The 23,898-nt window shown below is 37.8% G+C and overlaps 1 protein-coding gene across 1 annotated transcript in view; it reads right to left on the minus strand.

Annotated features, from left to right (window-relative positions):
• Window positions 1-483: 483 nt before the first annotated feature.
• Window positions 484-23,898, minus strand: part of ACSBG1 (acyl-CoA synthetase bubblegum family member 1) — an 89,223-nt gene continuing 65,808 nt past the window's right edge. Inside the window, exons 21-24 of the mRNA XM_080607562.1 lie at window positions 20,263-20,374; window positions 8,638-8,785; window positions 8,346-8,541; window positions 484-1,588 (exon numbers count right to left, since the gene is read on the minus strand). Of these exons, the coding sequence (XP_080463688.1) occupies window positions 1,567-1,588; window positions 8,346-8,541; window positions 8,638-8,785; window positions 20,263-20,374 (478 nt within the window). The 3' untranslated portion in view covers window positions 484-1,566. The remainder of the gene's footprint in view (window positions 1,589-8,345; window positions 8,542-8,637; window positions 8,786-20,262; window positions 20,375-23,898) is intronic.

Raw genomic sequence — 23,898 nt, forward strand, 5'->3', positions numbered from 1 at the left:
CTGTTAATTTTAGCAAATATGAAGTTTTGCCTTATTATCTACAGTTTTAAAATCAACAGATAACCGCAGTTTTCATCTTTTTGTTTGTAGCATCAAAGTATATAAGTACCCTGTATTTCAGAGAAACTTTTAAACAGGTAACTGAAGTCATGATGTGATGTGATGTTATGGTGCCACCTTGTGAGACTGCATCAGAAGTGCCTCTAACAGGTAAGTAAACAAAAATTAGCCCTGGGAAAAAAGGAAAGGAGATGGTGTATTTCAACAGCAAGCTACACTGCAAGCTTACCATCCGTTACAAGTTCCACAGTAGAGAGCATCATCATACCTACAGAAATAGCAAAAGGATTAATTTCTATATTTTATCAGCTATTTCAATACAGGTAACATGTTTCAGCCTTTGAAAGATTTAACTTTACAGTAGTTGGAATAACGAGTAGAATGGAAGTTAATGTGCTTAGCCTAAAAATTCTCAAAGCACGATAAAATGCGTCAAAAGTTTTAATTGTTATGACTTTGATACAGAAGCCATGTAAGTGACAGAGCCCTTCTATTGACTGTTAGAACAGTAATACATGTATGATTGTCTTCAGGCCACAGTACCTAAACAGTACTGGAATAAAATAAAAAGAACATAGCTGATTTCCAGCTGAAGAGGAGGGAGAAATACAGAGCTGCATTCATGCATTTTATGGGAAAGATTGCATAGCTTGTTTAGAAAGAAAATGTCTTTTCATGTCCTTAGTAATAGTGCTGTGCTTCTTTAATTTCTTCATGGGTAACAGATGATGGTATTCTTCTATTCAACACTATCAGCCCATAGAATCAGTAAAATGCAAGACTTCCTTTGAGATTAAGGACACAGTTTTAAAGTTAATCTTGGAAAGAAATGAATCACATATGCAGTTATCATATACAAAAGGCAAATATTTCAAGTTTCATAAGGACGTGACAATCCATAAAATATTGGTTGAAGGTAAGCACCAAACCCAGCACCTGCCATTTCAGTGACTGAAAGGCAAACCTGGGATGTGGTTGTCTTCAACACTGGGAGTTTGATCTTGACTGCAGTTCTTTCATGTAAGAGTATTTCCATGCAAGACCCCCAGCTGTACACCACAGTGATAGAGGCATCTTGTTATTTAAGGCCCATGCTTGCTTTCTCTTGGAAAAGTCACCCAACTTCATCTTCCTGTCAACCATCTTCTTTTTTTCTTTTTTTTTTTTTTTGCTTTTAAGAGCAGTATTAAATATTCATAAATATAAAAACTATGTGGAAATACCTTTAATAATATTCTGATGATACTCTGCCTGTTTTTAAAAAAATAACCACAACCCAACCATCTTTGCCAGAGTGCTTGGCCAGCAGTGAAGATAAAAATGCAACTGTTCCAAATATCCTGTAGATCAAATGATGCTTCTCTCCCTTTGTGCACCAGAATTATTTCAATACTTTTTGCGTTCTAAGAAGCCACAATTAGAGGACGAAAGCCCCCAAGGCGCCTGAGATTCAGAAAGGCTGGACTGGCAAGTCATTTCTGACAACACTGGCTCACAGAAACATCTTCAGATTCTTATGTGGAAAGTACTGCAAAGGAAAGAAAAAGATTAAGAGAGATACATAAATTTATCATTATATACAATGCTTTCCTGTGAGTATATAAATGAAGGTGCTGCATAACAAATCTTAATCTCTGGTCTTTCTTGTCCTTTCTCCTAGCGAGGACATATGAGAAGGTGAAAAACTGAAGCGCATTCTCATTTACACTGAAGTATTTCAAGATGAAATGCATTTCTAAACCTACTAAATTCTACTCCAGAAAGTACAATCATCCTTTTACTGAATGCCTAACAACTAGGAAGGTCAAGTATTTAAAAAAAAAAAAAAAAAGAATTAGGACAATGATAGGATGAACAGTGACTGCATTTAGAGAATTTCTCATTTTGAAAGCTTTTACTTACCAGAGAGGCAGATCTAATACTTTAAACTTTGGTTTTATTAGAAAGCTTAAAATCTTTTGGACAGGGAGACATTTTCTATTTACAATCATAAATTGTTAATAAAGACATAAACAGACTGGCAACAAAACTACTCAATGACTTCCAAATATATCTATACCATCTGAACTGCAGAAATCCTGCTCTACTGTTCTAGTTTCAGAACGTGTCAGAAGGACAGATCTTCACATAACCTCAGAAGTTACCTACAGAACATTAAGCCACAAATGCAAGGATTGCTAATATTCAGGCATAGGCAGGATGCTTGGCAAGGACACAATAGTCAATCCTAAGGCCTGATCTAACCTACAAGAACAACAGTGAAATGTTCAGGGACTTACTGTTTCATCTGTAAATTGCCACCATTTTGATGGACCTCTGCTTTGTTGTGGTGGGAATCATCTCATTTTTCTTCTGACCATAATAATAAAATATTTACTCGAGAAAACTACCAGAAAACTACCACTGATTAAGTCACTTGGGCAACTACTTATAACATTAATATACTTATTAATATATCTATTATATCTAACAGAGGAAATGAGTAGCTGACAGAGCAAAATGTTAACTTAACCCTTAATAAGCAAATGGACGAACCAAGCACCTGGCAAAGCTATAGAAAATTGGATAGGTCACTATTTTTTCCATTGATTTTTCCAAGTTTCTGGCAATAAGCCTCCTCTGGTCAGGCACACGCAGCACATGAACAGAACCAGTCAGTGTGTTGTTAAACTGTGAATTTTTGTAGACCCACAACTATAGTACTTATGAGGGAATGATCCAAACAGGTTTTTCTTATCCTACATAGTAAAAACCTCTGCTCAAGTGACAATTCAGATGTCAATATTTGGAAAATAATAAAATTACTTGAAAAGCAGAAATGCACTATAATCTTGAAAAAGATGCAAAAGTATTATTGAAATTCAATATTCTGAAAACCTGACTTTACAGAACCAGTTCTGCTGAAGATCCTACAGTAACTGCTCTGGCTGGAATGACAGCATTGTAAGAAAAAAGCATATACTAGTATGCTCATCTTTTCCTTGCATCTTGCAATAACAGTGAGTAGATACAGGATGGCGATGCCACTTTAAAAACATACCTAAGGTAACCTTCTGGTCTTTTAGCATAGCAGCTTCATCTTCACAATTTCACAGAATAACAGTGATTCATCTCTCCATTTCACAACTTCATTTTACAGTCTGCGTTTAATTGAAACTGAGCTCCAAGCATTTCTCAAATGTACTGTCCCTATGTGCAAAGTATTACACTGTCAATTAGACATAAAAGAACTTCAATTCTGGTTGCAGACTGAGATGGTAAGGTTAGCTAAATCATCATGTTTCCTTCAATTATGTAAAGTTTCATTAGCCAGTCAGCAAGAAAAAATGCTGTGTCTAGAATGACCTCTTTGCGTGTATGAGGTTCTCATCACTTGTATAACTATGGAAATTCAGAGGTACTCATAATATTTCTTTCATATAAACAGGTTTATCCCAGAGCATGACATACAATGAGATACTGATATCATAAGAAAAAATAAATCTTCGTGCAGGAGAGATGGTCCCAAAGATTTGTGATGCAGATTGGAAATCCGCAAACATCTTGCAGTCTTTAGACTGAGCAAAACCTAGATGCCAGGACTGGAAACCTCAAATCTTTCTGTAACAGAGAAAAGAAAAAACTACAAGAATATCTACTTATTTTCTGTTTTGTACAACAGCCATAGAGCATAGATTAATTACTGACGTTGCAAACTGTCCCATTCTCTGGGACAGTTAGAATCCACGATTGGCCAATGCATTTATGACTATCAGTTATCTGCAATAACAAGTCTTCCCGCATGAAGATTTACACATCTGAAGAGAAATTTACATCTTCTGAACACATTAGATCAGAGGGCAGAGCACAGTACTGAATTAAATCAATTGTCCATTGATTTATTTATTGGATATACAACAGAGTGACATGTTTCCCAATTGCACTTTTGATATAGCACAGCATTTGGGTTCCTATGCACATCAAACTAAGCAGATAAATTTATCATTTCTCTTGCTAAGGACCAAGACATTTTGATTATTTATCCTCGGTTTGCACTGTGATAGAGGTAAACAGCACAACACATCCTACAACTGCTGTTAGTTTTCAGAACTCTCGAGAAACTTGTCAGGATGGTAAAAGATGCAGAGGGCAAGTAGAAAAGCCTTCCCTAGGTGATAATCTCTGCTCTATGTTGTGACAGCGCCTACAGTGTTACAAACTGTATGTTTCCTTCTTGACTGATATCAGAAGGTATTCATCATGTATATTTACATGCAAAAACTGTAATTTTGGTGCCTATATGGAACGAAAGAGCTTTAGAGGTTTGGAGCATTTGAGAGGCTGAAGTGTTCTGGACATACAGTTTTGGATTATTTTCCAGGGAGGCTCCAACTTGATTACAGCTATTTGATTTGAATCAGGAATTCACTGAAGGAAAGCCTGTGGTATGTATACAGGGGAAACAAAATGTTATGTTCACAGGAGTCCCCAGGAACTTCGTATCTTGGAATTTATTCAGTCTGGGTGACACTGAAATGTATAGAAAGCATATTGTAATGCAAAGAGCTTACCAATACTAAGACTTCAGAAAAAAAAATAGTAAACATTTAGTTCAGAACTCAAGAGATGTATAGAGACCTGCAGTAATCTAAGATCTTTAAAATTTAAGTCCCACATTGGCAATATCTAGGATCTAAAAAATTAAAAAATAAATCAGCATTTGAACACATTTTTAGAAATTACACCTTAAAAAAATCCATATAAATCTACTTCACTGGAAAACTGTTTAAGGTTGGGTTTTTCTTGGTATTTCTATCAGACTGTCATTTTGGCCCCTGGAAATGAAGCATTTTACTAATGAGAAACTGAAATATATTGTGAAAAATAATGATAAAAATGATTTCTTGCCATTGTTTGCTCACTAAGCATCTCTTGTCAATTTGTCACTAGCTTTGATTTTAATCCTTAGAAACTAGATCATCTGCAATTTAGGACAGGTCTTTTGAGATGCACATTTCTTGAGAGAGAGCTCCTGTCATGTCAGCTTTGGGTAGGACTAGAGTCATGACATGGCCTGTTACATTGGTAAAGGCCCACAAAAGTTTCAAAACAGTGTATCTCCAATGAAATCTTTGTTTCATCTGTTGTTTCTGTCTAGTTTTGGCATCTCCCAGGTGTTATTAATGCCATGATCTTCTCAAACTCCATTTCAAATTGTTATAGGATGTTTCACCTCTGGGCCTTCAAATAAGTTTAAACTTCCAGAATGATTTATAAAGCAATTTCCTGTGGAAAACGTACCCAGTCTTGTAGAACAGAACACTTAGCTAGTGCCAGTTCAGAGTGCAAACACTTCCATTAAACTGAAAGCAGCTTCTTGATAACAACTGAGTGAAAGAAACCTACTGCAAGCAAATTGTCTGTACTAGTGATTGTCATTATTATTTACAACTTACTCTACTTTCGAGAGTAAAAGCCAAAACTGTATACATCATCTTCCCTGGTCAACAACGAGCAATATTTTCTTCTAGTCTTTAAAAGAAGTGTCATCAACAGCAGCAGCACAAATCAAGCAACAGACTTTACTGCATCTTCATTTGTTTGACAGCAGCACAAAGCTTGCAAAGGCTGCCTGTAGGAGATTAAACCTACATAGGGTCATTAAATAGAGGTTTGAGAAACAAGTGGTGAGATAAGGAAAATCAGTCAACATAGAATGGATGAACTTTAGCTCATACCAGGTCAAAGCCTGAATCATAGCGCCAAAATTAATGGTTGTTGTATATATTATATGTTGTATATATATTATCCATGACAGTATGGCAGCTTAAAAAATAGTACTTTGAGCTGTGTGAAAAAAGTGCTTCAAAATAGGAATTATGGAAAACCTTTAAAGGTAAGATTCTTATCAACAGGGTAAAGATATTCCTCCTCGGCAATTTTATACCTCATTTTAATGATGGTGAGATTTTACAGTTGGATAGATCATATAAAAGTTCTCAGTGTCTGTCAGAACTCAGGTAAGCAATGGACCCATATAACAGCAAAGAAAAAGTAATATCACCTATGGCTTAGCAGCGATCACATACTGAAACAGTGGCAAAGCCACAGAAAAAAAAACTTGCACCTAGGCTTCATAATCTTTTGATGTGAAGAAGTGGCTTTTGGAGAGGGGAAAAAGGTAAAGAATAGGGTAAGAATTTCTTTACTGATAACAAAAATCATCTAGGGTTTGGAAAAGTAGTTAGTAAAAAGTAGATCCTTTTAAAAGGATCCCATATTAGGTAGCCATGTGGTATTCTAGGATCCAGTATTCAGAAATACTGTACATAGTCTCTGAAAACTGCAGTTGCCCAGCATCTCCAGCTGCTCACTGGCAATCATTTTCAAAAGCAGACATTGCTTTGATGCATTGGTGTCTAATTTTCAGAGCTGCTGAGCAGCCGAAAGTATAAATCAATAGGCACTTGGTTTTCCCTGAAATTAAAGTTTGGAGTGTATTCAATTGGGCACAAAATGTGGAGATAAGCAAAACCAAATTAAAATTACAGATGTCTCTGGACATGTGTAGGTTGGTGTTTCTTCCATGCATCTGCTAAAGACTTCAAAAGGAACAAATTGACTAAGATAAAAAAAAAATAAATGTTTTCATATTTTTTTGCACTATCAAGAAGATGTTTCAGGCACAAGTTTAGCACTCACTTGGCAGGGTAGTTCATGCCTACACCAACACATCAAAAACCTGTAAAAAAAATAATTATGACAGTCATTCCAATGGGTATGGTGGCAAATATTCTTCTTCTCTGCCATCTTCTCAGGAAATGATTAGATTGCACAGCATCCACAGCTTGGATTTCAGTCAGCACTTTGCAAGCTTCTACAACACAGCACTAAAGTCAGTCATGGCACAGGAAACCTCTGAAACTACAGCTTCTGCTGAGTCTTTACATCGGCCTTCAATTCTTCACATTTCATCTGTGCTATCTACCAGATCTGTAGGTACATTTCATAGCCTCTTCGTTGATTAGAAGAAATTCTACCTGACCCCAACAGTTTCTTTACGGAGAACAGTGTACAGAGAACATTTTTTTAGCTAGAAATATGTAGAAACAAAATATTGGAATGCATATTCAGCTGAACCTCACCATGATGATATGTATCTTGTTTTAAAAGAATTCCCAGTGACACACTTGGTTAGTCAAGTAGTGCCTGCTGTGTTTCTATTGTATAGAAGACACTCACATTGACTTGTAGCATATCCTCTTGAGATGCTAATGTTTCCTAGGATTCAAAGGAACGGTGTCCTCATGCTCTACGTATCATTTTGTTACAATGCCTTTCCTCAGAAATTTAATTTATCAAAGAAAAACTCCTCTGTTTTCTTCAGGACACTTCAAGCTTAAAATCATACCATATATCTGCCTGCAGTCCAGATGACTGTTGGATTCTTATCTTCCCAAATGTTAGAACTTTTGTTATTGTCAATTATCACCAGTCACACTACCAACTTGGCAATAATGTGTATGAACAAAGACTTTGAAAGAATTTTTTCTAGTTATCATGCGCTTACTATTAGATGTAGATAACCCAGCCCACTGACATCTGGGGAAAAACAGACCTAGGTTTTAGCTTCAGCCTACACTGCCAATAGATTCAAAATCCAAATTATACTCCTCTCAGTCTTGAACTATCTTACTTTTGCTGGCTGTTCCACTGCAATTTCTTAAACAGGCTCTATCCTTGTATTACTTGAGTAAGTCTTACCCATAACTTATGTAGAATGTTTCATTAACGTGTAAAAATTAGAAGTCATTGGTATTTTTTATAAAAGTTCTCTTTAAATATGAAACATGAAAGAAAAGCTCTACCTTAAGATAACTGGGTTTTGTCTACAGAACATTAAAAACAGACAGAAATCAATTATTAAAAAGTACTATTTAACAGCGGATCCAAAAAGACCACAGCAATAGATCATTTTAATCAATTTTCTGCTACCAGTATGAACCTCTAGCTCTCACCTTCTCAGTGAGAATAAACAATATTTCCATGTAGATTTGTTAAATGTATAAGATATTTATGCACATTTATAAAATCTACCTAGCCTTCACCAATAAAGCAATACTCTGGTATTTTCCACTAAGGGGAGAAAAAAAAAGGAAACTAAACCTGACACAACACTCAACGTGTAATTTTGTGAATAAATTCAAAAAACCTGGCACATTGGACAGTGTGCCACACGACACAGTCAACATCCAAAAAAGAATACCTGAAAATACCCAGTGCCATACTTTTTCTTAAGGCAATACCTGAGAAAGTCTGGTGCTTTGGAAATCATGTTTTCAAAATCTGCAAATCCTAGCTTCCCGTCGCCATCCATGTCAGCTTCTTCTATCACTTTCTCACAAACTAAAGTGATTTCTTCTGCTGTTAGCTCTTCTCTAGTCAGCTTATTGAGGGTTTTTTCCAGGTCTGCTTTACAAATGAAGTTATCTGTGTTAAAATCTAAACAGTGAAAGAAACAAAGAAAAGATCACCAGCAACTCTCATACTCTTTTACTTTAAACAAGCAGGGCATACAAAAGCATCTCAATACAGTACCATAGATCTTAAAGGCATAGATTGCTTTCAGCTCTCTGGGAGCCATTTCACTGAGGACAGAGAACATGTCCACAAAATCATTGAAGCTGAGGCTCCCCTCTCCATCTTCTGAGAAAGATTCCACAATTCTTTCCTTGAAGGGATTTTCCTGTAAAAACAGAATTATACTTTTTTTTTTTTTTTAAAAGTATTTACAACATCCACAAAAACACAGACTCCCTGCAAATAAACAGGAGTGGGATGCTTGAAGATCACTTTTTGAAGACAACTTCCTTCTCCCAAACCACATCCAAAAATTGACATTTGCATGCTTTGGCACAAAGTGTCAGTAAAATATGCTGCCACCCCACCACTTTTCACCCAGATTTTCTCAGTTCAGTTACTCATTGTTTCTAAACTGATGGTCACCTCATTTCTCCAATGTGAAACACCCGCTTTATAAATGTTAGGATAAGGGTACTAAGACTGAAAATCATTTGCACATAACTGGTTCCAGACAGGCTCTCAGACTAACAGAGCCTAGAGGATTACTGCTCCTGCGTTAAGAAGTTATCAGATACAAACAGGGGGTGGCACAAGAAGGGAACTGAGAGACCAAGGTGGAAAGTAAATGAAACAAACAGGGTCTTCACATCACCTGGTGATACCTGGCTGGAGGAACAACTATTATTTATGAAAGCATTCTAAGTAAAAATTTGTACTATCCATTCTGTTTGATATGGAACCATCAATCAAACCAAATCTACTCCTTAAAGATGTAGAGGCATACCCCCAGTAGCATCTTGTAGAAGGCTCTTTCATTTTCACTGTTACCAAATAAATAAATAAATAAATAATATCCAACCTCTGGTTGAACTGACTATGAATTCCAGAGTTTTGAACTCGATTTCCTCTGTACAGAGATGATCCTGAGATTCTATTCCAGCACCTCACCAACCCAGCTGGTGACCAGGCCACTCTAAAAAAGCCAATATTCTATAACAGTAAATACAACGGTCAGCAAGCATGAGAGAAGCTGCTTTACTACTCTGAAGTCCAAAACCACTGTTTTCATAGGAACAAAGCAACATATTTCCAATAGCTATATAAAAGTCAAGATGAATTTGTAGCTATGTCTATAAAGCTGGCAAAAATCAATTCAATTGGATAGGAATAAAACAAATGAACCTCATCTGGACTGCAAGCAGCATCTCATCAAGTCTGTTCTACAGACCTTGTCTGAAGCCAAGAATGGCAATTAAAATATTGATCTCCTATAAATGCAGTCAGCTTTAGTCATTATTTTTAATACGCTTGCAGCATTTTGTTTGCTTTTAAAAGCAGCAGTATTGTGAAAACTCAAAAGCTCACTCATATCCATTTCAGTTTTTCCCCACAAAAGTTTAACTAACAAATATTCATAATACCTTCCAATTATTTTGAATAAAATTTCATAAAACAGCTATATTGGAGAGGTAAGTGGCCAGAAAGTGTTATTCTTCAGTTTACTTGAATTATTTATTGATAATACACACACAGCACATATGCGTGTACAAAACAGTATTTTCTGTATGCCCCCAGAGGCTAAATACAAACAGCATGTACAAAGCAAAGTTATATAAATATAAAACATCAATCTGTTCATGTATCCTTCATCTTATAGGAGCATAAACTACCTTACAAGAATTGGGTTACTTAAACTAATATGCAGCTGACTCTGAAGTTAAATTCAACAACTGTTTAATGGTGTGCAACAGCTTAAAATAAGAGCTAAAGATAAAGACATCCAATTGAAATCACAGGGGGATCTTGGAAGCATAATGACATTGGTCACACACACACACATAGATAACATTTAAAATATATTTTGTTACAACCTCAAATAATGAAAACTTTGACATAGTTCTAATCTACCAAAAATTTCAGATCAAGTTTATGAGGGAAATGGAAAATTAATCTAAGCCAACATGGAGTGAGATATCATAAGGCAATTTTAAATAAAACTCTGGTACCTAATCTTTCTAGCTCATGCTAGTTAGCACAAGCCTACTGACTTACTGCATTTGAGGACACAGCCTGGTAGAACCCAAATTTCAGGCAGATACAGATTTTGTAGTTGCAATAAAGAATTGTAGCTAAGTTCCAGGAAAACCATTGTTCCTCTGTAAGTGTTATAAAGGTGCCTGTTATATGACCACTAAGTGGTCACATAACAGACTTCTGAGCCTCAGCAGTGACTATTAAAGTATGCTCCCCTACGGCCTCTTTCACGTGCCAGTTACATGTTACCTAGGGGCACAGACCAACACGCCATTTACAGTTCATTTTAACTTTTAAGGGTTCTTATTAAAAGGCTAGCATAACATACAACAGCATAATTGCTCCAAGAGGAGCATGAGGTATGACTGTGCACAAGGACATTTCAAAGGACATCCAGTTCCTGGAAAGCAGCATTCCTTTCTTCTTCAGGTGACTGATCATGTGTGGACTCTTACTGTTGGATGACTCCTTGCAGTGTCTTGCTCCAGGATGCAAATACAGAGAAGTGGTTAGACATTTGGGTATATGGCCTGGATTGAAAAAAAGCTGCCCTATATCTACATACACTTAGCAAGACATACAGCCTGGCAAGTATAAGAACATATTTTGGCAGCCTTATCAGCTAGAACTTGGAGATACTTTCATGCAGAAGCTAACAGGCTATTCATATCCTCACAGCATACCTGATTTTATCAGGAGATTTCTCTTTACTGGTATCATAGGACTCAGCATACATTAACAACCTGAGATGCCTTTGAGCCTTTCAGTTTGCACTCTACAACTACTTCCATGGTAGAAAGTGATTGGAGTCTGCCAAAAGCCATGTAGCCATCCAGTGGCAAACAATACAAGCGTGTTTGTCAATCTTTTGTGGATGAGTGAGGATCTCAGAAACCTAACTTGGAAGTGTAATTAAACTCTTGGGACAATCAAGATTTACAGAATAGCCTTGACCAGAGATTTTAAGTACTACTAAATGCCAAGATCTCTCCAACCTTTCTGGCTGAGATAACAGCCAGAAATAAGGCTGTTTCAAAAGATAGCTGAAGTAGCAACCACAGAGCCATGGTCTCAAATAACAGACCATTAAGGCAGTCAATACTAAATTCAAATTCTGCTACATTGTTTAATGAGTGAAGTAACTCCACAATACGGAGCATGCCTGCAGATTTCAAAGGGTAGAAAATTAATGACTTCACTGTGCTCTGAACTTAATATGAGAGTCTGAGCTCACTGTTCACATGAAGAAAATACAAGCCAAAGAAAAATGAGAGAAATTAAATACAGATTTAAAAAGTGGGATTCCTGAAAATAAAAAGATGTCAAGCTCAAAAAAGCAGCAGGGTCACAGCTGTCAAGAGTCACAGAACAAAAAACAACACCCCAGAATAAGCCAGGTGGCTGAGAGGAAGTGTTGTAAAAGGATACAAAACGATCCCTCCCATCATTTGCATGATCTGTAGAGGTATAGAAGATATGCATCAGTGGGTACCACTAAGAGCATCTGACTCGAGTGCTTGGAAATACACCTGCCTGTGGTATGAATATACATATAGAAGGCCACTCAGTGTAAAAATAACTGATTCTATAGTTTCATATGGTTGGTTTATCGTGAAGACAAAGCAGGATACAGTTGGGCTTTACGAGAAATGTCCAGTTTCTTTCTCAAAGGACACAAAACAGTGTGTCTGTTAAACGTGTAGTATTAGGGAATGCTCAGTATCAGACTGGATGAGAAAACATGTTAGAAACACTGCCATTCTGAACTGCTGTATTGTTTTCTTCAGAACCAATCCCATCAGAACATGGTGGCATGGCAACAGCTGGAAACTGACATCTTATTGGCAGCATAGGGCAACAAGCAGGGACTACACAGAAGCAAATATCCCTATGAGCAGTGAATATCAAACCCAGGACTTTCTGCATCGTAATGCTAGTCACAATCTCACTGACTAATATATTGCAGTTGCTTAAGATGAATTATCTCTTTGGCTTGTCAGAGGCCTTGAAAATACAGATAGGTCGACAATCAATTAAATGGACCTAAGCATACTTCTTAAGTAACTCTTTGCCAAATGGATCTCTAAAATCTAAATGAAAAATAAAATCTTTCCTCATATTGATTTCTTTCCTTTAACTTTCTCATATTGTGTGTCTTCAGGCAGTATATCTGCGGTTTACACAATGGAAAGTATTAGTTTACCTTCACAGATACTTTTCACATCCTTTCTGTAATTTCATTACCTCTACTCTAAAGAGCACAGATTAGGCTTCCATCATATTTAAAGGAAAAGTCATGGGGGAAGGGAATAAAGTGGAAAATGATATGGTTCCCTCATAGATTGTTTTCCTTCAAACACTAATTGTTTAAAAAAGAATCCTTTTACAACTGGAAACCTACATTTATCTCGTTAAAAAGCTTTTTCAGTCCTCTCATAATAAAAATCAGAGTGGAGACAGAAACCATAAAAAACCGTTACAGCTAAAACTTGGCTGTTTTGCAGATTGCTGCCATTTAAGTGGCTTGAGATAATCTTCCTCACCATGCCATCTATCTTCTTAACCATAGCTTTTTCTACTCATTTGTGTTTCTATACATTTTTAATATGCTGTTGCATCTATTCTGACAGAGACTTAGAACACAATGTGATAAATCATGACCATTAGTTTTCTAAGACTGTGATTATAGGCCTCATGCCTGTGATTACAGTTAAATCTTACCGTGGCATTTGTTATTTACACACTGTTCTCTCACTTCCATCAGAGGCTCAAGGAAAGCACTGTGTTGTCCTTTTGCCCTATCCATTTTGTAATCATCCTGCAGCTTGCAGCACTTTATCCTCCTATCACAAGCTGACTGCATTTTCAAAATAACATGCCGCAAGTAGAACTATAACAATTCTCTTTAGGTCAAGATAACTGAACTAGAGAGGCTGGGTAGTCATTACAAAATGCTTCTCAGTTTTATACCCACAGAAACAGTGATATTCTCTTTTGGATTTCCATGCAAGTCCCCATTGACATCAGTGGAAATATTCAAATGCGCGAGCCAGAATCCCTTTGGATGTTTTAATCACAACTTGTTCAGAACTGATCAGAAACAAGCCTCTCTCAAGTTTCAGGAGTTACTCCTAAAAAATAGAAATGGATTCTTATTAGACAAACATTAACATGAAAATGGCTAAATTGTTCCAGACAACCAGACATCCAAAGGAAAGGCTGGCACTATGGAAGAAACATAAAAAGTGCAAGAGCAAGTTGTCCCTGGAGCAGACAAAAGCACATTTCCCTTTTTTTAAAAAACAAACACCTTCCTCAAAAATCAATTACAATTTTTATTTATGTTTAGATTGTTCTATTTATGTCTTCCCAACTTCTCTGCAGCACCTACAGCGTGCTGAATAAGAAAGTCCTGCACAAACCAAGGCTAAGATACAGCTAGATTGATACATTTACATCTTCAAAAAACAACCATATCTGTCTGTACATGCTTAATAAAGCTCTTATGCTTATTAAAACTCTTATAGTTTCTAATGAGAAATGCAAAATGCACTGAATTTCAGTTTTGGTAAGTATTGTAGACAAAACAGGTGAATGGAGTAGACGACCTTTTGAGGTCTATTTCAACTACAACTTTAAAAATCTATAAAATATAAGCCAAAATGAATTTTACAAGGTTTTGAGCAATTGCACCTGTGCAAAAAGCAGAGATGTAAGACAGTTTGGCAACAAGCTTACCTATTTAATGATGGCTGCACCATGGTCACGAGGGCCAGAAAAACAAAGATGCCAGTTGCATATGGGATTGCTGAGTCTTGCAGAACATCGTAGTCCATCATGGGAATATAAGGCATTGAAACAAAACCTGATTCACTACAGCAGGAAAGCCTAGAGAATACTAGTATAGAGCATCAATAGGTACAGATTTAGAATTTGGAGGGAAAATGGCCCTCACTTGTTACACTTGGAGTGCTCAGGGTTAACTTGAGAAAACTGGTTAAAAAGGGCCTTCAGAAAGACAAAAGGAAGGGTCTAAAAGGCATAAAGCATCCCATCATAACTAGAAACAACTAACAGGATGCAGGGACAAGGAAGTCAGGATGAGCTACAAGGCAAATGTTAGCCAGAGGAGGGTGGGGGTCTGGGAAGACAATCAACCTGCTCTCTTGGGTGACACCATCCATTACATAGAAAGCTTTAAAACTTTTAAAACTGAGGACAGATCTTTACTTAGCACCTGTGCAACAAAATCATTGAAATGACTTCTAAAACTCAATTCTCTTAAAATTATAGGAAATTATTTTATTTTTATTTTGAAGCAGCATGTATGTGTTCATGTTTAAACTTAGAAAAAAACAGGGTACTAACACTGGTTCTAAAGTGTGACCAATTCACTGTTCCTTGTGTGTCCTTTCTTTCCCCTGACTGATTCCTGTGCCTGCTGGTCATTCTGTTTCAGTAGTGTGTGGATTTATGAACTACCTCACTCACCACTGCAGCTAATGACAAGGCCTAATGACAAGGCCTGTGAGGATCAATGAAGTTACTGCACGAGCCAAAAATGGAAAGCAACAGACTGTAAAGTGAATGAAACAAAAACGGTTCCCCTCCAGGAAGCCCTTTTATGATCTCGTCTTGACACAAAGATTGCTACACTGCCACAACCAGAGACAGCCGTACGCCAGCTTGAAGGTTCTTACAATCAGGGATTTATACATCACAAAGACGGCAGCCACACATTTAGTCCTGCATTCTACAGAACATGTGTGATCTCTGCGATCAGGTTACATTCCCACATCTAGTTACGTGGAAATGACAGGGATAATGCAAGTGAAATCAGCTGTGTTTTGAAATAAAGGCATCTTCCCTTTCTACATGGCCTCATACTCAGCAATTCATATTGTTGTGACCAATCTGCAGTATTAATTAGTGTAATCTCAAATGTTCTCATATGCACTTGAATTAACTTATTAGACTTTTGCCTGTGTAACCAAGATTGTCAACATTAGAGAACAGAGACTTTAATGGAACAGATGGAGTAAACTCAATCTGTTAACTTCAACGTAATGGTAGAACTAATCAACCTGAAGTATCTGCCCCTTCTTTATTTATTTGTTTCTTGCCCTGACTTTCAACTGAAGGACCATGAATTAGTGAAAAATTCATTGCCAATTTAAGTTAGTGATGATCTTTTTTCTCTTTGAAACACAGATATATTTAAAAATATCCTGGCTCAAAACATTAATGCGTGAAGTAAAGATATTTCTTTATAGTAGCAGAATCTAATTTAGAAAAGTGCATTATTGATTCTACCCATTTGTCAGAATCTGCAATGGTATTAAGCTCAACATTGCCAGTAACTAGAAGTGTAATGTGCATATGAAGAAAGCCAGGTACATTGAAATTATCACTAATTTTATTAGAATTCAATAGACATTTAGTTTGTTTGTTTCTATTCTGAGATTCAAATGTCAGTTTGTCTTCACCTTGATGAAAATTTACTGAATAAAGAATATTGATTTATCAGTCTGGGAAAGTTGCAAAGGTTAAGGACATTTTTTCTTCATGTATGAGCTGAAGTCAATACCTAGACTGCTTGGAAAATGAACTCTAGGTGAAAGACTTGTTCCCCTGTCTTTATAGGAGACAGGGAAATGCTTCGTGACCAACACTGGCCCAGGTTTATGACTGAGATCTTAGGTGACATTTTAAAACCTTTTACTGTCAATATTTTGAAAGACCTTGGGAGGTGGGGCAGATCTAGTCTCCTCTTTTAACTGTTATTTTACTGGAAACAAGCTCACCAGCTACTGAATGTACTCTACAAACTCTTAGAACCTCAGTTCCTGAAATGATTGGTTTGACAGCAGTATTTCTAAGGGTTTTCACAGCCTTGTGAAACTTGGGAGAGAATTATTATTAAATTCGACACTGAGTTTTGTCATGCTATTTGCATGAAATCAAATTCAATTCCTCTCAAGACAGCCTATATAGCTGGGTCAGAAAGCTTCACAGATTTGGAGGGGTGAAAGAAGATAGATTTTGATCCACTTTAAATACACCTATGCAAGTTTCTTACACCACTACCATCTAAATTTGTTACAAAAGTGACAGACGCTCTTGTATCACAAAATCTAATCATGGTTCAACATAAAACCTATGTTTTATATCTCAGTTTAAGCACCACACTGTCTTGTAAAAACAGCAGTCCGTCTCTTAACATTTTCACAGAACAGCTGTTCCCTAAGTGTCTGATCCTGTATCTCTGAAGACAAAAAAAGTACGTGTGATTACCATTACTTATTTTCTTTTCTGAACTGAAGGCTGAAATCAGCCTGCCAACGTCTCACAAAACAACTACCAGCCATCTGGCAGCTAAGCCCTTCAGAGTTACATAACTGAGCCAGAAAATTTCATATCACGCTCTCAATATCCTAGAGATTCTGCCTTGATAACTACGTAAAACTTAAGGAATAGTGATTCTCCCCATCAGAAGTGCCAGTACAAACACCTAAGATGCTACAGTGATGAAAGAGTTGCAGACATGACATGATAGAAAGATATCAAACTACTTGCAACACTGGATGAGTCAATCAAAACCCTTAAGAACCATGTATTTTAATCACAAATCTAAAAAATCAATATCTGTGCATAAGCAAATCACAGCAGATGGCTTAATACAATCAGGATACTTCAAGATACTCCCATCTACTTTCCCATCTACCACATGAAGCCCATAATATTTTATCCTGCCAGCTACTGGAAAAGCTGATTAGTTTATTTTAATTTATATTCATATAGGTAAGACCATTAGTAACTTTTGCTATTGCATCTGGATGCAATCTTTGCTATCTTTGATCTGGATAGGCTGGAGCGATGGGCTGAGGTCAACTGTATGAAGTTCAACGAGGCCAAGTGCCGGGTCCTGCACCTGGGGCGCAACAACCCCAAGCAGAGCTACAGGCTGGGAGATGAGTGGCTGGAAAGCTGCCTGGCAGAGAAGGACCTGGGAGTATTGGTTGATAGTCGGCTGAATATGAGCCAGCAGTGTGCTCAGGTGGCCAAGAAGGCCAACAGCATCCTGGCCTGTATAAGAAGCAGTGTGGCCAGCAGGTCTAGGGAAGTGATTGTGCCCCTGTACTCGGCTCTGGTGAGGCCGCACCTTGAGTACTGCGTTCAGTTTTGGGCCCCTCGCTACAGGAAGGACATGGAGGTGCTCGAGCGAGTCCAGAGAAGGGCGATGAAGCTGGTGAGGGGTCTGGAGAACAAGTCTTATGAGGAGCGGCTGAGGGAGCTGGGATTGTTTAGCCTGGAGAAGAGGAGGCTCAGGGGCGACCTTATCCCTCTCTACAGTTACCTTAAAGGAGGCTGTAGAGAGGTGGGGCTTGGTCTGTTCTCCTACGTGCCTGGTGACAGGACGAGGGGGAATGGGCGAAAGTTGCGACAGGGGAGGTTTAGGTTGGATGTTAGGAAGTACTTCTTTACCGAAAGGGTTATTAAGCATTGGAACGGGCTGCCCAGGGAGGTGGTGGAGTCACCATCCCTGGAGGTCTTTAAGAGACGTTTAGATGTAGAGCTTAGCGATATGGTTTAGTGGAGTACTTAGTGTTAGGTCGGAGGTTGGACTCGATGATCTTGAGGTCTCTTCCAATCCAACCTAGAAATCTGTGATACTGTGAAACTTCAATCTCATACAAGACTAATTTGCATTTTTATATACAGCTGTCCATCCAACATGTCAGCAAGTCAGGAATATATTCTTATTTTAAGATAGGTTCCGGATAACTGGCTGGTTCCGGATAACCGTTAAGAGCAGATCCTTTAACTAATCTGAAGCAAATCTCACTGGGACATTAAAAACAAATTCAACTCATTTAGGGATCACCTCTAAGAAAAAAAAAAAAAGTAGAATACAGTAACCATCAAAATCATCAGTCCATCCAGTCCACCAGCCTAACTCTAAATGGAACCACCAGCAGATGGAAATAAAATTCAAAAAGAAAGAGATCAGTGCAATGAATATGAGGGACTTCTGAGTTAGAGAGATTACATCCAAATCATAAATCTAGTTAGTAATCTGTGGAATTCTTCTCTGTACGAGCACTTAAATAGTTTTTGAAGATATCAGTGCTGTCTCATCCACAATGTCTTGTGGCAACAGGTTCTCATTGTTCATGTGTTGTCAGCCATGTCTCTAATAACTTCTTGCAGTAAACTCTTTGTCTTTCTGGAAAGTAGTGCATAACTGCTCTCAATTCACCTCTTATCACTCATCTGATCCCATCATAAGTAGGAAAAAGAAAGCTTAGAGCAAGCTTTCTACTTTCCAACTTTCAGCTCCATTAGCAATTTAACAATATACTTCAGTATACAGCCTAGGTGCCTAATTAGCTCTGCTTGTGCTAACTACTTATCTCAGGCTACTGATTTAGCTGCCTAATTTTGTTTTAAACAATCTAATTCTAGATAATCAACTTATAAATCTGTGTTGCTATCTCCAGTTTAGACTCAATTTGAGTGAGGAAAAATATGGGGCATTTTTGCAAAGTATTGCTAACTTGTCCTGTTGTGTAATTTTCTTATCTGTACAATAAGAAAAGAGTATAAAAACATTTGTGTGTTGCAAAACTTGCAGGATATATTTATGGTATCTGAACAGTTAACATATAGTAAGATATTTTATGCCAACTGATGAACTGAAAAGCAAGATCTTTATACCACCTATTTTCAAGCTCCATGATTACTTCTCCGGATGCACTTTCTTCTTCATTAACTCCATAGGCACATAATTTAGGCTCTTTCATAGATATTTCAACATATTTACACACATAATATTGTTTAAAAAAGGGTTTATAGAATGCTGCTGCTGTTAAACTTTCACACATAAACAAACCTTAAATTATACTACTTGCACATCCTTTTCCTAATTCTCACTGAGCACTGTAATGGGTGAAGAATAACCTTTTAAAACTGTAATACCTACGTGATTCAGTAAATGTCATTCATTTCATTAGAGATGAGATAAGAAGGTCAGCTTTGTAAGCTGCAGAGGAGGGAATTACACCAATAGCCCTGGCAGTCAAGGACACAGACTTAGAAAATGCAAACAGCTGATACAAAGCTAACCTGTAGCTGAATTCTAATCAGGTTTGCACTACATAGCTTTAGGAGTTACAAGGGTGAAATAGCTCTCAACAAGCTGATGAAAGAAATACTATATCAACTCTGGGAAAAACTCATTTCACATCATAGGTTTCAATTTTGTAACTATTTTAACAATAGTGAGGTACATACTAACTACATTCCTATACTATACAATATTATTAAGGAAAGTCAGCAGCAAAACAACCCACTGGCTTTGAAGGGATATACAAAGTGAAAAGAGTGTAAAATTTAGTTTTAGTTCTTACTCATTTCCTTTAACTTCTATCCCAACTATCTCTGCATGGGAGACATCCACCTAAATATTTTCCATTTTCCGTGGCTGGCTCTGCCCTTGAACAATAACTGGAAGGGGAAAAGATACCAAACTCACTTGACACAATCTCTGGCAGAAAAGCTATAGAGCTTATCAGAATACAGCTTGTAAGCAGTCAGAAGCCATACCTTTAGCTCAGGCATGTTTATTATAAGCTGCATAGGTAGTTTAACATCCGGGTCCTTTGTATAGTCCATGGGCACAACGTTTGGTGCCATTTCATGGTACCGGCCATGCAACCTGTAAACAAGTAAAAAAACGGTCATTTTAAATACTCCATTCAATTCATACAGTAGAGAATCCTAGATAAACCTAATCTGGAAGGGACCCATAATTATCGAAGTCCAACTCCCAGCTTCACAAAGGACCACCCAAAAACCAAACCCTATGTCTGAGAATGTTGTCCAAATGCTTCTTGAACTCTGGAGGGCTTGGTGCCATGACCACTCCCCTGAGGAGCCTGTTCCAGTGCTTGACCGCCATCTTAGTGAAGAACCTTTCCCTTTTATCCAACCCGAGTAATCAAACATAAATCTGGCTAACCATTATCTGTAAGTGCATAAGACTGACCTACCAAATCCCCATCTTTTTGGAGACAGAGGGCTTTGATGTAGTATCCAGCACAACTGCTGCTAACACCGACATATACCTTGAGTTTTTTATTAAGCAGGGTTTCACACTATTTGTATATAATTTTTAAGCACCAGATTCCTACATGTACACAAGAAGCAGGCCTGGACCAATGTACTAACACTGAGCAAAATCCAGGGATCAGAGTTGAGTGCAGAATGCTGGTCAAAGATACAGGCATGAAATTGAAAAGACAAATAATATGCTATCAATGCTATGGACAACAGCATCTTGCGAGACCTTACTTCTCAATAAAAAAAAGCCCTTTACCTACCTGTGCCTCACTAGCAAAGCAGATCTAGACTTGTAATTGTAGCACTGTCACACAGACCATTTCCATTTCATTCCATTTCACAGTTTTGCTTCATTCTTGTCTGAGCTTATTCCTCAAAATGCTGTATTTTAGAGGCAATAAGCAAGTGTTTTTCCTTAGAGGAACCTTCAGCAAGTTATTACAATGATTAGGTTTTAGCTAAAAATTTTGCTAAAGGACACAGAATAAAAGCACATAGCGTTGGTCTGCTGCCACAGAGTATAATAAAACTTCTTTCAAAAAAGAAAGATGAATGAGTTAGGGCCAAAAGCGTTGAGCTAAACAATACATTTGCTGATATAATTTGCTTAGTTTTTAGATTCACAAAGGGAAACACACATTTAGGGACAGGAAGTTGGTAAAAACCACCAAAACAAGAAAATAACCCCCTTGTAAAATGTCTCTGCTGTAGTATATCTAGGAATGCATATATATATATATATGTGAGTACATGCAATTGCTCTGTTTTATTCAGCAATATCCACAAGAAGTCAACATCCATTTCTACAGAAAGCTGTTAGGACAATCTGTTCCGGTCAGTCCATTTACAGTTAAGTCTGTTTTGCTTTTTCTCTGAAGCAGAGCATAAAGGACTTGCCAGGCACTAACAACTAGAGAGCCTTCCAGAACACTGCCTCAGGCTCAACAGGACTCTGTCAGATGTAGCTAGAAGGAAGACGAGGGATGGAAAAACACGCAAGTAATTAAGAGCAGATTTGTGGGAAGCTTTCTTATCCTGTTCTCCTCCCACTAACTCTCCCCCTAATTCACCAAATCACACAAAGATCCATAGGAATAAGAACTTTCCACCTGAGTGGATTTCACACTAAAGCATCCAAATGAGCCTGTAGGAAGTGGCTGTGATCCAGGCTCCTGCAAATAAAACTACAGCAATAAAATAGCTTTTCACAAGCTTTTATCTGTAAGGATCCTACAACTCTATTTGAGATAGCTTTATTACATGGCATTATCACGATGAAAAACACAAAGGTTCCGAAACCAATATGCAATATGTTGCACAAGCACCATTATCCTTCGCAATAAATAAATAATGATAATTAAAAAAAAAAAAACAATAAAACCAATCAACAGAACACCACAACTTTTTTTTTTTTTCCTCTCTCCACTGGGAAGTTGTAAAGACAGCTGGAAAGTTATTCAGGGACACCACACACCATTTCATGATAAACTAAGCACTGGATTGCCAGTCCCTCAAATGACTTTGTGGATAACTGGTAGAAAAACAGAACTTCTGCAGCCTCTTATAGGATCCTGAGAAAGCCATATATCACACAGTATAATACAGTCCCTTTTGCATGAATTTTAGTCAAACTTCCATGCACTTGAGTAACCTGCATTACACTGGGTGAGTACTTACTTTTTGGCACGGGAACTGTACGTTTCTCATCAATCATTCTATAACACAATGCAAAGATCAGTGGACATAAAGGTTATTTCCTCAGATGACTACTTGGGTTAGTCTAGAACCGTAAACCTCCTGCAGGCAACACCACTACATCAATCAGCCACACCACTGCCATACCTGGACCAAGTACTATGACCAATACGGACAGCCAGCTTCAGCAATCATCTCCCGAGAGCTGTGCTGATTGCCACTGTACACGTTACTGTGCTGACACATTTGACACAATAACTTCAATTACTAACTGGAAATGGCATATCAGTAAACCTCTATGCTAAAAGTTCTACTATTTCTTCTGTTTGTACACAAGCAGAAGGCACTTCAGATGACGGCCTGAATTCATACGGAGCTGTGACCTGGCTTTGTGTCCTTTCATTCAGCGTGTCCCTGAACAGGAAGCATATCTGAAAATAATGAAGTGGCTTTGGCTGTCTGCCTTAGTCATTGCTCCATTTATAAGGCATAAAAGTGTCTATGTGAAGTTTTGCAGTGCAATCTAAACAAACAGATTTGGAAAGGCTGCCCTCACCATGCACAGACCATTAGATACGCTCACAAGCCCAGGGCCTGCAACAAGCCTCACTGCCTTTGCAGCAGTGACTACAGATCCTGACGTGTTATTTACCTCAAGAAATTCTTCCGGATGCCTGCAAAAGCATCTCTCCATTCCTGGATGCACTCCCTTTGTTGCCAGAATGCCTTATTTATTCTGCATGGAAGGAAAATAAGACTAGTAGCATTTATTAGTGTTTTCCTTCCCACAGATTAGAGTAGAAGAAATGTAGTGACAAATGTCATAACAGACAAATGACGCTGTTTCGTCAGATTATGGTGTATGTTTACGCTTAATGTACCATACCCGAGGACCAAGGCTGTGATTCTCTCACAAATTAATTCCATCCAAACCCAAACTGCTGATCTGCACTTGCAGACTGTTCAGGCCTGCCCACCCACTCACCTCCTTTGCATAAGCAGTAACACTTAGGAAACTGCAGTGAGGTCAGGGAATTGATGTGATTGAAAATACAGAAGTTTCACAGCTCCTTGAGGTAGCTCACAGTTGCAACTGCAATACTGCTTGTGCAAGTAACTGAGGGTATAATTTTTCTATTAATCAAACAAGGACAGATCAAGACTTACCCCTGTAGACAGCAGAAGCTGTTAAATCAACTCAGCTCAGTGAGCAAATTAAAAAAAACCAAAACACTACAGTACTCTACTTTTGGTTCTGCTATTTCATTCTACCATTTGAGAGTGTTTTACTTGGCAAAAATGGTGGGTCAGAGTCCTTAGTCCAGTTCTCAAGGGTGTAACACCCTAGAATCACAAAAGGGCATCTGCTGGACATGGCGGAAATGGGATCTCTCTAAGCTCGTAACAGAGCCTCTAGCTATACCT

This window comes from Anser brachyrhynchus (assembly GCF_964034855.1).
Source record: "Anser brachyrhynchus genome assembly, chromosome: 11".
Taxonomy (NCBI): Eukaryota; Metazoa; Chordata; class Aves; order Anseriformes; family Anatidae; genus Anser; species Anser brachyrhynchus.